Source organism: Diprion similis, chromosome 2 (genome assembly GCF_021155765.1).
Source record: "Diprion similis isolate iyDipSimi1 chromosome 2, iyDipSimi1.1, whole genome shotgun sequence".
NCBI lineage: Eukaryota > Metazoa > Arthropoda > Insecta > Hymenoptera > Diprionidae > Diprion > Diprion similis.
The window spans coordinates 12,500,675-12,517,903 of record NC_060106.1 but is presented as its reverse complement, the minus strand read 5'-3'; the positions used below and the strand labels follow the sequence as shown (position 1 = coordinate 12,517,903).

The following is a 17,229-nucleotide window of genomic DNA, read 5'->3' as shown; positions in this document are numbered from 1 at the left end:
ATGCACCTGAGTAATTCCATACCATAATCTGAGTAACCCAAAGCTGTGTACTTTGTCTGACTTGTAATGATCGTTTGATTATTCCTCGGATATAAAATCGCATATTCATAGCGCAGTTTAGAAGAAGAGCAAATTATTATAATTGATTAGTGATCTGATTGATGCTCTATCTTGCCCGGCTATACTTTCACCTTCTTTTTACTCTAAAGTAGTGACTTCGCTCTTCGGGTGACTAATAGTTGATCGTAATTTCGTCCTCGTAATTTTACACCTGTTTCCTCCGACACTGTTTAAACGGCGTTAAATTTTTTCTGTCTACTTAGTTTGAAGATCGGCTAGACTTAGTCAGTTTAAACTTCGATTGACGTTGGAGGAATAGGGCCCTAATGGATCGTGATTAATTAACGGATACATTCTTTTCCCGGAATATTTCATAACAGTATACGCAGTATAAATATCTATTTATCAGTCCGTAAGTATCAAGGCTATCAAGATAAGAAACTTGTCACTAATTTTTTGCGTATATGGTGCATTGGATAGATGGATTTAACACGAAAATTCCTGGAGACCGCCCATTACACTGGCTCAGATAGAACCGATGCGCTTTGTCTCGGTTATTAGATTGGGAATTAAGTTTATACTCAAACACGATATCCGCATAGTTGTATAGTCACGTGTTACTTGAATGTGGCCTACAGACATCCGGGTCCAGGCATTGCATTTCGAAAATAAATTCAACATCAACACATGTGTCAGAATATGTATTTCGACTTGCAGACATGAGGAAGCATCTTTTTCGAGTACCCATCACAGCTAAATACTAAGGCTGTGAAGGACTGACGTCGACCTAAGACGCACGGCATATCTGCCTCATCACAAATCAGAACGGATGTCCGCTTGGTATTAGTCAACATATAGATCTGAAGTGTTGATTCATGCGATTTAAATCTTGATCTTCTTTAAGGAACTTCGATTCAGTAAATATTTCCTTCAACAGCTACCACATATACATACAATTACAAGCGTCGTTTACGACATAATTATTTTCCGCCAGTCTTAGGATAAAAACATTATCAACCACCGAACCAATTGACGTTCGTAAAAATGTCTTAAAGACACTAGGACAGGAAGGATAATAAAATGAAGTAGGATATGTAATGTAACCACAAGCGTGGGAACCACTATAAATAGTAATAAGTGCGACACTTTGTACTTTGAACGCGTATTCACAGGAAAATGTGTATGTTTCACAAAATAAACGTCAATTGATGAATAAAGAGACCCATAATTGAAACCACCTAGACGTCATAGGTATCACCATTAGTCTTCTTTGTTATTCTGAGCTGTTATCTCCGTGAAACTCCCATAATGTACCAGCTCGTCGTCAAAGCCCAGCGAAAGTACAGGATGCAGAGAGTGCGAATGACGTACGTTTCTGCTTTCGCAAGTTGTTGCAATATCCGGATCACATTTCAATTTCTGCGATGGAAAATATTCCACAAACCACGTTTACCCTGAGTTTCAATTAATCTAGACTGTCACCTCTCAGTAATGCAATATATTTTGTACACGGGCTAATCTCCAAGATGCATAAACGTCTCTCTTCCTAAAAACGAAATAAACTAAAATGTATAGTTTAACGAACCAGTCACTTCCAGCGTGATCTCAGAGGTTGAGTAAGAAGGGTGCAAGCTCACAAATAACGACGTCAATGTGTCATTGCCGTCATGACCCTGTGCCTCGATATATACGACAGAAGTCTAATGAATGACGCTACCAGTCATTCGTAAATGACTCGTGATATGCTGCACCGTGTCCAATGCTGAGCCGAGTGTTAGGTCCTACGATAATGATTGGCAATCTGCGTGACGATAAGTTGGAGCGTGTCGTATGGAGCTATTACCAGATGAGTCAACATTCACTTGAATATGCATACAATTCTTGTGAAAAAAAACGTGACGATGGACCGGGGTGGACGCGGTGAGTAAACTTTACTAGCCAAAGATCGCTTCTCTTACCACACGATGACGCGATGCGATCAATTGGAGCGAGCGTTTCAATTGACGAACCCGAATGCACGCGTGATGTCGTTCGGTGAACTTAACTCAAGTTCACGTAATCCTAGGCCCGAGAAATTTAACTATTTTATCTATTATAGCTATATATGCGGTGGGTTTGCATGTGGGCAGTGACCCGCACAGTGTTTCTATCGTTATCCAATAGTAAATAGAGATGACGCCTTAAAGGTCTACAACTTCGCTTGTACATTTCATGGAAAATCGTTGAGTTTTCTCGGAATGCTGCTTGATGTTTCAAAGAATGTGCCGTACAGCTGAACTCCGTATCTCCAAAAGACTGACGTGGTTGAATTTTGTAATTTGGGCTCGGAATAAAATGTAAACATCTAAAGTGAGATATTATTGGAGTGAGAAAGTCAGAGTGGATGGTACTAAGTTTTATCGAAAAATATTGCCAGATGTTGAAGTCATTTACTTTGAACACAATTGATAATTCAATTTCGGGGAATATTTCTTACTGGGAATTCATTAACGATTGAATGCTAGTGAGACTGATATCGACTGATTGCAGAAGTAGAATAAAATTAACCCTAATTGGTCACACCTCAGTAAAATTGCATTACAGTCACACAGGATGAAATTCATCCCAGCTCCAAAAAAGTGAAATTCTGCTTCAACAATGAGTTCTAAAAATCTAAATAAAAATATGTAGGTATTGTTTAAAAATAGCAGAAAAAACTCTCTCAATTTTTCTAACCAAAATTAATTGTTTAGATATTGTAAAACGTCGGTAAAGTTCAGTTAAGACGAAAAAAAAAATAATTACGGAATATTTCTTGTTTTACAGAATTTATTGTACAGAAACAAAACTATGAAAGTCTATTCCTGAACTCTAGGTGGAGTTTGAAAAATGTTTGGGGTGAAATTCTCTCAGATAGACCAATTAGGGTTATAAATAGTTACGGTCATAGCCGCGCAGGTCAAGATGGTTTAAAATTCAGCACCCCATAAACATGTTTTTTCCAGATACATACATACATACGTCATACACCAAAGAGGAACGACTTTTGCGTTTGCTCGTACATGTGTCACTGACACTCAAGGGGTTAATCATTCTGCAGAGAAATATTCGGCAAAATGGAATTTTTTCCGGTATTTTCTTTTTCTCAGAGTAGACCTGCTTCTACATCTTTAAAAAAAAAATTTTGATTGGAAATTAGTGTTAAGACAATAGAAAAAAAATTTTTTTTCTAAACAATCATATCCATCTGTATCCTGTATAACCAAATAGTCGCATTTGTTTCAGGCTGTTTAATGAAAAGGAAGCTGCATGTGGCATGATTAAGCCGACGTGACGTTATCGGCCAAAGTTATGCGAAGGTGAAAAAACCGGTCTGTATAATACTGCAACCACTCTTCGACTTTTTGGATGAAATCAAACGCGAATAATTACATCAAAAATGTCATCATATACATAACATATTCGCTTTGCGCGCCTGGGTAAGAATCTTCAAGGTATTGGGAGATTTGGGAGTTTTTGGGACTTTATGATACAAGATGTGAGACCCGCTGGAGATGGAGTGAATAAAATTTCAATACGGCATCAAAGGATTTTCCATTTCTCGATTACTACGCATGTGGTGTAAGCTCATCCTTGCGACGAAACCGGGTATGTATAAGTATTTTTCAGAAGCATCTATATATGGAACACAACACAACATAGTATAATATAAACCGCGAGCACTATGACGTACGCGGAATATTTCCTGGCAAAAAATTATTCCATATTCCATCCAATTAAAGATAATCTATCACTGTAAGTCGTCATTACTTAATATAAGTCGATACGATGGGAAATACATTGCCGGCAATTGAAGAAACATGGTTATTCTTAGCTGCCTTTTGTAAAAAATGAATAAAAACAACTTTGGGATCGTGTCACACGCGTGTTAGACACGCGCCTAGTTTTCCTACTCTTTGAAGAGAAAATAAACGACGTGAAACCAGTTCCAAGTGTTGTACTAGCTGCACTGCAATTATCATTCACTGTATCATATCGCTAAGTCAGGAAAGCCCATTCACGCCATTACTTATACTTAGAATATACAATATACATATATGTATAAAGTATATGTATTTATTTTATGTCTAACGCGCGTGTTTCAATAGCAAAGTTAGTTAAATGTGAGAGCTATTTTTAGGTTCATCAGATAAACTATGTTTCATACAACTATTTACACTTGGAAATATTTTGATATAAGATTTTGTTTGCAAAACATATCGTTATACACGCATCAATTAACAAGACATTAGTCTTACTCCTTGTATAACGAGCAGTGTATGTCGTTATAGCTGCCATATTATCAGATACAACAATAAGTAAAAACCGGTGGAAATAATGAGGCAAGATATGAAGTATCTGTTAAGATACTGAAAAACGTTTTCGGAAAAAACAATCGACCTTTTCACATGCCTTTGAAATATTAAGTGAAAATTTTTTAGACAAGGAAAGGCGGTCCCCGTTCAATTTTCTCTAATAAAAAAAAAAAATCTGATTTCAAGATTACAAGGATTTCGAAAGATTCCAGATAATTTCATAGGATTTCAAAGTATTTTTATTAACAGAAAATTTCAGGGATTTCAAAAGACTTGATGGAATTTCAGGAGATTTCGAGAGATTTTCAGAATTTCAAGAGACTTTGCAAGATTTGCGAAAAAGCGTACACTAAATTTCACGAGTAATTAACCCCTCGATTGCCTCCGATCGTCCGTCGCTGAATTACATTTCAATCAATGTAAATGATACGCTTAAAATTTTCAAGTATATTTCTGAAGTATGACAATGCGAACTGTCCCGCTCTTATATTTCTCAGATGGCCTTGTCCGGGCAAGTTGAGTCTGCACTTGACCTGACAATGAGTTCACAACCTCGGACTGACGATTCCCAGCCGACGTTATCGCATCTCTTGCTTTGGAATATTATCGCCGGAACGAGCGCTTATTTCCTGATTTTACCAAGACCTGATTTGTTTATTCGGTCATGCTCTATCACTTTATACCAAGCACGAGAGCCCTACTATCTTGCAACGCATCATACTCAAGGGTTATAGAGACAGTCTCTAGGCTAGACACAATTAAGTTCTGGAAGTAATTGAAATAAGCCGAGTGTCAGAAGAATTTTCAAAACTTACCAATTCGAGTTTAAAAAATTCGGCTCGAGACTTTGACGTAGCGGGATACATCAGCCAGCGTCATCGCCATAATCACAGTTTTCAAAAGTACTGCCCTTCAGCTTGAAAGGTATTCACGTACGTTATGCCCATCATATTTTAGTACCCTTGTGCCAGCTGTGGATCTGCAATGCGAATTAAATTGGTAAAGAATTCAATAGTGAAATAAAGATTAGTGGACATCACACGGATTATCTTAATATTATTTGTCGATTTTATTTTAAATTAAATAACTTAAATCGATATGTTATTTCTATAGATTGTAATTATTGTTCCGGGAGTTGTGCGTCATCCTAGTTCTTGGTTGAAATTGTCCGTGTAAAAATTCACCAAATAATGAATTCCTATTAAGAAAGGTTATATTCTTCGAATTCCATATATAAACGAAAGACAACATATTGATGTAAGTTATTTACTTAAAAATAGAATCGACAAATAATTAATATTAAAAATCTGGGTGATGTTTAGTAATATTTTAACTATGTCATCGCTTTAAGCATTTATCTCTATATGTAGGTTATAAGAATTTTGAAATTTTCCCGTTATTCGCAGGACATTGGTGTAACGGAATGCAATTAATTCCTGAACTCTATGCTGTAACATGTTTTATTTTGTTAATTCACCTTATTTGGTTATTCGAAGCTCACGCTGAAAGACAAAGAACATGACACAATACACAGGATGCCACCGCGACATATTGCGGCGAGAATCTTTGAGGCTTATATACTTTCCCGGATTTTCGAAACTCTTTCCCCTTTGCTGGAAGAATTCGGAAAATATTCGAGCCGAAGCTCGACTAAAGTAGACGAGAATTTGTCCCGGAAGTAGTATTAACTGATATCTTCCGAAGAGTATACAAGTGCATGCCACGTGGATGTCTCGAAAAACTTACAGTGAATCCCAGACTATTATAACGATTGGTGTTATACCCGAAGTAAGAACTGTTTCAATTGTGATCGAGTTAAGCTGGAATTATCCACGTGCGGATGTTAAAATATGCCCATAAAAAGAAACGAATCGTTACACCGGTTTCATGGCAGATGGAAATACCCGGAATTTACGGCATGGAGAAAGCTTACAACCTTGAACCCACCCGCTAAGGCGTAAGATAGGATAAATATGCATCTTAAAATAAATGACATTCGGTCCCCATGTACAATCTCCGCTACGAAGTAACTGCATTGCTGACTGTACCATCACCGATGAATCATCTTTATGGGAACGAGATAGCGTCCGCAGTTCAATTGGGGTTTCCCCGATGAACTGTGGTGTTGTAATCGACGTATTACACGTAAATGCAAATGTGGGTGTTGCCACCTGTTTTTAAGCGTCATCCGACATGAGTTTGCCTTCGAGTTATGAATGGTCTAGCCTTTCGTTACCCATGATTCACTTGCGAAATATAAATAGATTGATTCGGTGAAGCTATAAGACGATGAGACACACGAACGGTTGCAAGCAAACTAACCGTTGTCAATATGGACTCACAGATTATTTAAACAACAGATTTTAACGATATGGTCAAATGATAACTTATAGAATCACGGTCAACAACTTCTCGGCTAAACAGAAGTGATTCGTCTGAATAACACAGGAAACCAGAAATACCCAGGCATGGCAATCACTTGTGTATAACAGGAAGTCGTTTAAACATCGACTGTGGGATTTATTTATCTTTTCGTTATAGTCGGGACAGCACTCAGAAGACAACGAATATAAAACACCGTCTGTACCAATTGTGAGAAATATTTGCTCAGGCGACTCATATTTTCTTCAGCAACTACCGTTGTTATTTGGAATGTCATTCTGCATCTTATTTCGATTCTATTATTATTTTATAATTATGATATATTTTACTGTACCACGAATCCTCAATCGGTGAACGCCCTATCAAAATTTCATACTATCGTGCAGAGTTATGAACGTAATAATGGATTCCAAGTAATACACTGTAATGTCTGATGAGAAATAAGAAGGCGACGAGAAATTCTTCTCGATTGAAGTCACTTCCAAGGTACCAAAGTGAACGTCATTTAATTTGATAGCGTAAAATATTTGCTGATACGAAGTAATTGAAAATTTTAACATCTTCGAAGTTTATTTTCATATTAAAGTGAACTATCCATAAAACAGTGTTAACTTAAAACAGGACACTTTGCAATTGCATTAAATTTGCAGTCAGAGGTTTACACGGAATTGATTTTTGGCCAGATGCGCAATATCGAATTCAATGCCAATAACAATTAGTGTATGTACATCCTTAATTGAAATTATCCGGGTAATATTACCCGGACAATGGATACGCAGAAATTGTATGTGATGTACAAATTTCCTTATTCTGGTATAAAAAATGTCGTTGGCGCATGTATCGTCATCGTCCGCGTGCTTACTTATAGCGGAATACGCGAAACAGGAGTGGCGCGACCGTTTGTACATCGGATGTGGTCTACCACAGTGTTCAAAAAGATTCACACGCGTTTGCAAAGTATTTACGCAAGCAATTCCGCGGTCTAGCGAATAGAAGCCTGAATAAATATGGAAATGGGTGTCTCGACTCAGCTGAACTTTAACCTGAGAATATCTACGGCACTAATTGAATCATCATAGGTTTCACTCGGTGATGGGTGGGCCACTGCTACTATACTTACGAACGAAACTGCCGGCACAGAATTTCCGCTCATTATGAGTCTATACAGTCTCACGTGCGACAGGTATAATTAGTGTAATCAATACGTACGGCAGAAAATGACAGAGAGTAAGTGGAAAAAATGAATAAATATTTATAAACATCCATGTCAATAATGCATGATCAGCGAAATAGTCGACATGATGCAAATATATGAGATCAAATCTTATAATAGTGAAATAAATGATATACTTGCGATAATTGTGACGTAAGCAAGATGAAAAATACGTAGGACGATAAAGAAATATGACGTCATCTATAACAGTTTCGTTACGCACGTGATAAGAGGCAAAGAAACAGAAATTAAGAATGCAAAAACTTTCTACGGGTTTCCGACGAGCTGATCGCGGTTAACCCGCGTGAATCACGAAATCCCACAACGTAACCTTATAGCTATACGTGTGGTGGGGTATAAATACTTGCAAGTCTTATACAATGCCAATGAAATATGTGATTTCCGGAATTTCTTAGGGAGATGATCATGACCCAAATCGATATGCTGCAGTAGATTTTGATGCAACGAATAGAGTGACGTGAAAAGTTCCTATAACAGATACGCAGACGAATACATAAAAAAAAAAAATCGGAATGTAACAATATGATTATGATTAATTATGATCGTTCATTGTGACGCCTTAGACGTCACAGCAGATGAAGCTGGATACGCCGGAGCTAAGTATAGAAACATATAAATTAGACACCGCAACTGTGAATAATATATCATATGCGAATTAGAAATCACGCGTAAATGCGTACGAGTTAACGTTTTTTCAGGCAATCTGAAAAAGGACGTAATGTCTTCTGATTCATAATGGTTGTATGGCTTTTATGTATCATTGAGCTGCTTTCAGTCATCAACTGTGTACGAAAAATTCGCAAGCTCGTGCACGGATTGATACGAATGCATATCCCAATTATTATATAAAACCATTTTTCACCTCGTTATCCCTTCTCGTGAAGATGAAAATAATTACTTTTGGAGCGCACTATAATTAGGATCCAAGAGTCCTAGGTAACTAAGTAAGTTGAAAATTACAGAATTTTTGATACTTTGAATTAACAAAAGATTTGCACTGAAACCAGGACAATAACTTTTGATTCTTCTCTGTTCTGTTGAATTTGTTTGAATTTGAAATCTTCAAGATAGCGAAATGGTCTTTTCGCTCAACTTAACTGGTTTTTGTCAGGCGCAGTTCCGAACTTAATTTTGTCCAAAATATTAGACATTTTTAGGAATGGTCGGAAATAATTTCGACAGATGAGTACTTCCGTGGGATTTCTCATAGTTTTTATTCTGTGATCCTAAGTGTATATAATTCAGGGTGTCTAGCGCCAATGACGTATCAAATTCCCTGAAATTTCCTGATTTTCCAAACGCAATTATACATTTTTCCAGGACTCATTTGGACCTAAATTTACTGACAAAGCCATTTTTTTATGGAAAGTAGTTAAAAATTAGACATATTATCGGATGTCTCATCGTAAGCTGAAATAGTTCAATTTTTCTTTCACTTGAATTTTGCTTCAACTCAATTATCAAATATTTCAATGAATACTCTAATTTTCAGAAACCTACAGAATATCAGGATTAGCAATTCTTCGGAAACGTGAACATGAGACTGAAAGCATTGACTGTTTTTAGTATTTTCAAATATTTTTTATAAATTTTCCATGGCGCTCAACATGAATTTATCAATTCCTAAAATTCCTCCAATAATCATATTTTTCGTCCCTTCTAGCCCGTTCACATAAGCCCCCTAAATTGTCTCACGAAGAGTAATTTTCTACATTTCAAAGAATCTTACACCGGTGTGGAAGGTAAAAAAAAATCCATGGCACATACTAGATGCATGGTAATCCCTAGCAATTAATGGTTTTTAGAATTCCCTGACAACTAGACACCCTGTATATATGTACTCGTATTGCAGTCGCGGTGATCAAAACCGCTGCCAGAACATACCGCGATATGTATGTATTATATGTAAATACATACATTGCATGACGTAGGCTCTACCAAAGAAATTCCTCATTCTCCCTCTCTCATAAGATAAAGTAAAAAGCGACAATCCCTGCCGGTCCTTGTTGAAGTATAACGCGATAAGAAGAGGGGAGTATAAATAATTCTGGTTCGGTGACGTTCCGTCTAGTTTAACGCACGACTTGGACGACGCTTAAGAGCTGGCCGTGCGTTACGGCCGCAACCGAATTTAGTCTGACAGAAGTATTAACGTATAATTAATTGGCAGGTCCACACTATTTGTATCCAGCTTTCCTTGTAACCGTACGTTAATATAAATTGTCGGCAATCCTGGTTCATCGCAAATCACGTCACAATGAACAAAGTCTTGGTAATTCTAGTCACGATCGGATGCACAATGACCAGTTGCAGACCCCAGAGGTAAGTCAATACTAAAATATATAGATTAATCTATAATTTTCATATTTTATATTTATAAATTTTTCCTCAAACTTTTCATTCTATTCTGCAATTTGATCACAGTTATGTAATTATTTGTACAGGGCAAGTGCGTAAACTATTTGAAAATAGTTTCCGAAACGCTAATATATATAATAAAAAGTACAGGATCACGTAGGATGTAGTATGATATATATGCATGTGTAACATATTTCAATTCAGCTTGACCGGCCGCATTATACGATGCTGCTTCTTCTTATCAAAGATAAAAAAAAAAAACAGATTTTGTAATGCCTCACAGAATGAATTGTTATTATTTTAAAATGCTGCAGATTTTTTTTTAACTCAAAGTTTGAACTTAAATCTATTTTTGTTCAGTTCTGATCAAAAAAATTCTGAGGCAGACAAGAAATGATTTGAAGCAGAAAGAGAAAAGATGTTTTTTTGCGAGTTTTTTTTAATTACTCTCTACGTGACCTGTAAAAAATATACCAAATATTGTGAAATATTGCTCTCACGCATTAAAAAAATCTATAATAAGATATGCGTGAAATGCAAGGTTTTTCACATGCATAGAATTTCAGCTGAAAGATTCATGAGTTCCTGTTAAGTACGGTAATTTCAATAACCTTCGTTGTGAAGAACAAGTGCAAAATTACATACTGAAATGAAATTTTCGAAGAGAAAATATTTTCTTTGAATTGAAAATTCATATCTTTCAGTTGAAATTAAAATAAGATAGTATTCTCAAAAAATTATACCATTTGCAGTCTACACAGTGGTTCCCCTATTTCCCTAAACGTAGCCAATTTTTTTTTTCTTAGCCCATAAGCACTCTAAAACTGAAAGTTTCCCCTAAATGTACACTAAAGCGGTCAATTTCCCTCTAAAATCCTGCTATTTTTAGCAGTCAGTTACTTCTATTTTCATCAACTAAAATGGATTGAAAAAATCACTTTGATGCTTAAGAACAATATATATATATACATATACTCGTACACAGTCCATTTTAGTTGATGAAAAAAAAAATAATTGAAAAACATAAAAAATTTCAATGTATTTTACGTTCAAAATTTGAATCCTCACCTATGATAATATTATTGGCACGTGTTAATATTATTCAAAAATTATTATACCCACAGGTTATTTCTTTTTTCTTTAATATGCATTTATTTTTTTATCACGTCGATGGAACACTGTGAAGGCTGCATTTGTAAATTGAAAGATGCAAAGCAGTTGACGGAATTGGATGAATTATCGAGGGATTTTGTGACTGATAAAATGATGATCGTCTGCTGCTCATTAAATACAAATATTTACATAAGACTGATTCTGATCAAGCATCTGCAATTTATTGTTATAGTATAACGGCTTTAAAGACTTTACCTCCAATTCTTTTTGTTCGATCCATTATAATGAGTACCATGATTTGATAAATTTTTTCATTTAACAGTCCTGAACAGGTGGCGTGGAATGCACACATGAAACAAGTATCGAACTTTTGGTGTAAAGTTCCACAACTCTATTCAATACCTGTCACAGATTTGTTACAAGGAAACAAAAGTACCGAGGAACGGATCACCCCATTTACAACAGTGTTATCTCGATGCAAATCAACCTCAGGCTGTTGTAAGGAAACACAAATTTGTGCGCCAAAGACATACGAAAATGTCACACTTGTATTTAAATTTGAGCACACGATTGAAAAAGATATGCCGGACCGTCATGAACGCATTATTGTTCAGAACCATACTTCATGCCACTGTGTATAGGATCTAGTAGCAAATAATTCCTAGTTACGGTAGTGATTGCAATCTTTTATTGTCAACGACAATATGGTCATTCGCCTTAAAATAATTTTTAACCAATTGAAATCGACTTGAATTGAAATGGATTAATATATCTAAAGATCAAGATGTATCCATGGATACCTGTTAGGTATACAGTGTGCAGATTAGTCACATGCACACAGATCTGGGTTAATTTTGTCAGGATATAATTTGTCTGTTTCATTTTCTGAATGCAGCTTCATTGACGATGTTTGTTATTTCTCGTAGAGAGTGCTGATATATTATTGATAAACGTTACATTTATACTAACAAGTTGTTCTCTTGGTATGTCTTAATGAGTACAGTTTATGTACGCTGACTGGCATGTGATTTTATATTTCATAATGAATGTAAATTTGCTGTGGATTTGTTGTTCGCTAGCAACAAACTCATATCTATTTCATGTATTGTACACGGTTCGTGTAGTGTATGAACGAATACGAATTATATAAAGCATGTTGTGATACAGTATGGATATATATTTTACTATTTGTATTAAATACATACTGAAAAATTTTCTTTGCATTTTTCTGGCTTCTTCATTCATAGGATCCCCATTCCAGGCCATGCTGAAACTTGGATTATCAACGAATAATTTTTGGAAGTTTTGACTTTCCGCGCCGAAGCACAAATCACATAGTGGAACAAATAAAATTAAAAAAAAGGAAAAAAATTGTGCACGCTTTGCGTGGATTTAGATATGAGCGTTGCGTAGGGTAGATAATCTCAAAGTATCATCAGAGTGCCTTTATCATCCGGTGTTAAATACAAATTTAGTAAAGATCATTACAAAAAAAAAATAAGAGTTGAATATTTTGCATAAATACCGTCTTGGCCCGAATATAAGTCGACCTCTGATTCCGAACTTTTTTTTGGATCCGAATATAAGTCGAATTTCAGAATACTTTAGCTTTTTCTTCATTTTACGCCAATCGCGTACATTTTTCTCTGATATGCCGTATTTTAACGCAACTCGTCAATTGTTCGTTTTTTCGGCTTCCCGCACAACTATTAGTTTAAAGTTTGCATCATAACTATGACGAACGTTTTTGTTCACTTGATTTGTCTGTTAAACCCTACACACCACTCTATTTGCATTTAGAAAACTCGTTTTCTCATTTATTGCGCGCACGAAACATCTAATAAACCGTTTGTTTCTTCCAACTTCAGACTGATGCTTTGAAAAATTTGAAGTTCGAATTTTCGATTATCGAGACTAGGCGTGCACGCACAGCGCGCGAATACTTATTGCATTGCGAGAACATTACGATTATCAGTCGATAACGAAATTTCCAGCTGATAATGCAATCCCCTAAAAGTCCCAAATATAAGTCGAGTACGATTTTTGAGGGTAAGGTCGCTTACCAAAAACCTCGACTTATATTCGGGCCAACACGGTACCTGTTTACGTAAAAGAATTTTATGGTTTAACTTACTTGAATGTAAGCCGCATTGGTGTGTAAGGTTAAAATTTTATGCATATTATCATATAAAATATTGTAATTACTACTTATTGCTGAAGTTTTCCTTCCATCTAAAGTTTTTTATCCATAATATTAATATTAAGATCTAGGAATACTGCATTGCCTGGCCTGTGTAGATTGCATGTATTTATATTATCGTGTAGAAAAAAAAATAGTAAGTCCTTGTCTCACTTCACTGTTCATGAATATCAAAGTATTGTTTGGCAGCTAATAGATCACGTTTGATAGTCGCATTTTCTGGGTCAAGTTTAAGAGCAGCTTCCAACTCAGGTATACCGTGTTGAGGAGAAGATAACTTGCAGAGTGCTGCTCCACGCCTAGCATGACACTTTGCACGAGAATCCAAATTCCCTTTGCAATGAGGTACCATCAATTCTAAGGCCTGCAATTGCAATTTGCTTAATATGATAACATTAAATTATGACAATGAAAGGTAATAATTGAAAAACTATTATAATTTCTAAAGTAATAACAGCGGAAACCTATACCATGAGAAAGGAAAGTATACATATATAATGATCATGTATTGAGGAGAATATACCAACCTTAGAGCAATCTTCAGTGCATCTGAAGTAATTACCAAGAGCATAATGAGCTGCTGATCTATTTGAGTATAAAGATGACATCTTAGGGCTTAATTTTATTCCATGACTGTAGGCGCTGATTGCCCCCAAGTAATTTCCAGCTTTGAAGAACTCGCTATAAAAACACCAGGTTTATTAATATTCATACCTTGTAAATAATTATGCTGTTTGACACTACAATTTGTAAAGACGTATGTGACAGGTTGCCTGGTAATGATGCACATTTTGTTGAATGACTGCAGTTTAAGTGTTGACTGTGCATTTTCAAATATAAATTGATAGTCACATACTCTCCCTTATCCTTAAGCCATTGAGGATCCAATTCTTCTGGTCTCAAGTCTTCCACAACGAAACCGGTTTGTCGTCTTGCTGCTGCCTGTTTCTCCAGCCACTGAAACCAACCAATATCTCTCTTTTTATAAACTTGATAGGTCATAAGCAAGTATTCTAGGAAGCCTTGTTCTGTCTAAGGCAACTTTAATATAACCCTCCACTCGATGAAATGATGACGCAAGGTCAGCCTGAGATAGTTAATTGCCGGCTTGAAAGAGTCAACATCTTTGCACTGGTACTTTAATATGTGGCCTGACACGCATGTATAAATAATTCATTTAAACTCTATTCAGTGGAATCATCTTTAGATATCTGTGAGAAAGAGATGTATTTAGAATTACGAACCGAGCAGATTTACCTCTTGCTCTTCTAGTTGATGGCTCTCTCTAGCGGGAGTTGGAAATGTGCGTTCAGAAAACTTAATGTTAATTATTCCATTTTTTCTTGGTAATGGGACTGCCTTTTTGGGTTCATCAAATATTGTATTAGCCTTGAAATGTCTCTGTGTCAATAAGTTGCTTATGATCTGCTTTCCAGGTTTTGAATTTTTCTTGGCTTTTTCACTGTAAAATTTCTTCAATCTCTTTTCATTCATCTCTTTGATGAATGACTGTGTCGTTGAAAAGGAAGAAATTTCTCCAGTTGTACGATCAGACTCAGAATCCTCAGAAGAGCTGGATGAACCGGCTTCATTAGATTTTTGGTCATTCTCAAGCGCTCTGCTGCTTCCATCGGTAAAGTGTGCGACATTTGATTTATGGTGTTTCGTTTCCTCAATTCGTGATTCATTTAAACTAGTATCATTTATATTGCTGGGTTCTGCATTTGCCCCGTCCAATTGTTTCAAAGTTGTACTATTTTCCACTTTGAGAGTCAATCCTTGATTAAGAATTTCTGTTTTCGTCATTTCTCTAGATTTAAGTTCGCCTGCCTCATCTTTGAACCATTTCAATGGTGGCCTAAGTTAACATGAATTTTTGACTCTTATGTTGAAGTTCAAGAAAAAGTATTACAAGTATTAGTGTCATACGTATACTAGAAATTTTATAACAGTAACCAATTTTAACATTAGACAATAATTTTCACTTACTGAAAATCAAATAGTATGAATATCTTTATACCTGTAAGCTTTCCTGTTCTCTTGAACCTTGCCTTCAATACTTGACAATATTGGATTCTCCATTGTACATCTCCACTCTTCAAAATCATTCATTGCTTGTTTACGCTCTGTGTCACGTAGCAAGTCTATTTTGTTTAACGTTGCCGTATCTAAGTTGATTTGCGCTCTGACTGCTTGTTTCTGCAGCTTGTGGCCCTTCTCTGATGAGAATCAAAGTTTTCATTGAACGTTATGTACTAAGCATTGTAAAAATAAAACTACGTTATAATAACTTGGAGTTTTAATAGCTTACCACTTCTAGCTTTGGCCCGTTCTTCAGCCATTACTTGAGCTTGCTCCAAGGCTCGTATCCTACGTTCTTTTTTAGTGTGTTTATCGAGGTCCTCTACAAGACTAGGCCAGATCAAACCTAAGTCTGCTTTTTTTAAAGTAAAGACTACATTGGCCTGTTCTTTGTCCAAAACGCATTTGCTCTCGTGCTCCAGAATGTTACCCCAGAGAAAGAGCTCCAGGATGAATGGTGGATAGCTGGCCTTTGATAAATACGAAATTTATTTCTGAAATTGTTTTTCTAATATCTATAGTATATGCAACAATGATGAAATTAAAAAACATTAAAAATATTTGATAACAATATAATGAGTTAATACGTAATATCACCTTTATATAGTTGGTAGAAGTAAATAAATCCACATTCTTTGGGTTACCGAAAAGGGGTGTGCTAACTACTACTGCGTCATCTGTTTGACGCCAGCTGTATTCCTTGACCACAATAGCTGGCATATTTGATACTGATTCAACTCAATAGACGATAAGTGTGTCTATGTACAGAACTATGATATCTCTAGTGAACAGAAGTATTTTTACAACGCCTTTGTTGATAGTTTGAAGTGTGCCACTCAGATGTGGTTAATTAATGTGCCTTGTTGAGCATGGGATCCATAATTTTCGCGTAGAAGAAGTTATGCATAAAAACAGCAAGAGAAATCGTTTTAGTTCCACTAATGTTAAGTTATTGACCAAACAAATCAAATATACCTTGGTTACGATAACAACAATAACATGTGATTATCTGATTACCTTCACTTACAGCTTATAGGTTTCTTCATAACAAAAATTTGTTACGTTACATTGTATTACACTTGACTAATTTCACATGATTTTGATATTTAAAATATTAAAAATACATACATATCCTATAAACATGGACATTGAATTTTGATTGAATTCATGTCAATTATTACGTACATTCCAGTAACCATATTGAACTGCACTATTGGTTGTTTTGGAGTAAAAAATCTTAGTCATAACTGGAAGTCATTGGTGTTTTGTGTAAGATAATATAGATACTTGAATATATTATAAATTAGAATCACCAAGGATAAAATGATTTTTTTATTCCAATTGTAGTGTACGAATTGTCTGTTTTTATTTAAAATCTTCTAGAGTATTTGACAATATTTTTTTTTTCTTTCTTTATAATAAAAGACTTGCAATTATCAGTTATCCGATCATTTTTAAGCAGCCTT

At 35.6% G+C, this 17,229-nt stretch overlaps 1 protein-coding gene and 1 long non-coding RNA gene across 3 annotated transcripts; one reads left to right on the top strand and one right to left on the bottom strand.

Annotated features, from left to right (window-relative positions):
- The first annotated feature begins 10,008 nt into the window (after nt 1–10,008).
- LOC124412513 lies at nt 10,009–12,090 on the top strand. The gene is made up of 2 exons (XR_006929800.1): nt 10,009–10,332; nt 11,804–12,090. It is a non-coding gene; the product is annotated as an uncharacterized LOC124412513 (long non-coding RNA).
- Nucleotides 12,091–13,730: 1,640 nt separating this feature from the next.
- LOC124416535 (dynein axonemal assembly factor 4-like) lies at nt 13,731–16,909 on the bottom strand. Of its 2 annotated transcripts, none has more exons than XM_046897699.1 (7): nt 16,361–16,909; nt 15,993–16,233; nt 15,702–15,900; nt 14,939–15,539; nt 14,538–14,638; nt 14,209–14,362; nt 13,731–14,045 (listed from the first exon to the last, which is right to left on the bottom strand). In XM_046897699.1, exons 1-7 carry the CDS (start codon nt 16,481–16,483, stop codon nt 13,836–13,838), a joined length of 1,629 nt encoding a protein of 542 aa, XP_046753655.1. In that variant the 5' UTR covers nt 16,484–16,909; the 3' UTR covers nt 13,731–13,835. The 2 variants fall into 2 exon arrangements, with proteins under 2 accessions (XP_046753655.1, XP_046753656.1); XM_046897700.1 differs by having other exon boundaries at nt 13,737–14,014.
- Between the last annotated feature and the right edge of the window lie 320 nt (nt 16,910–17,229).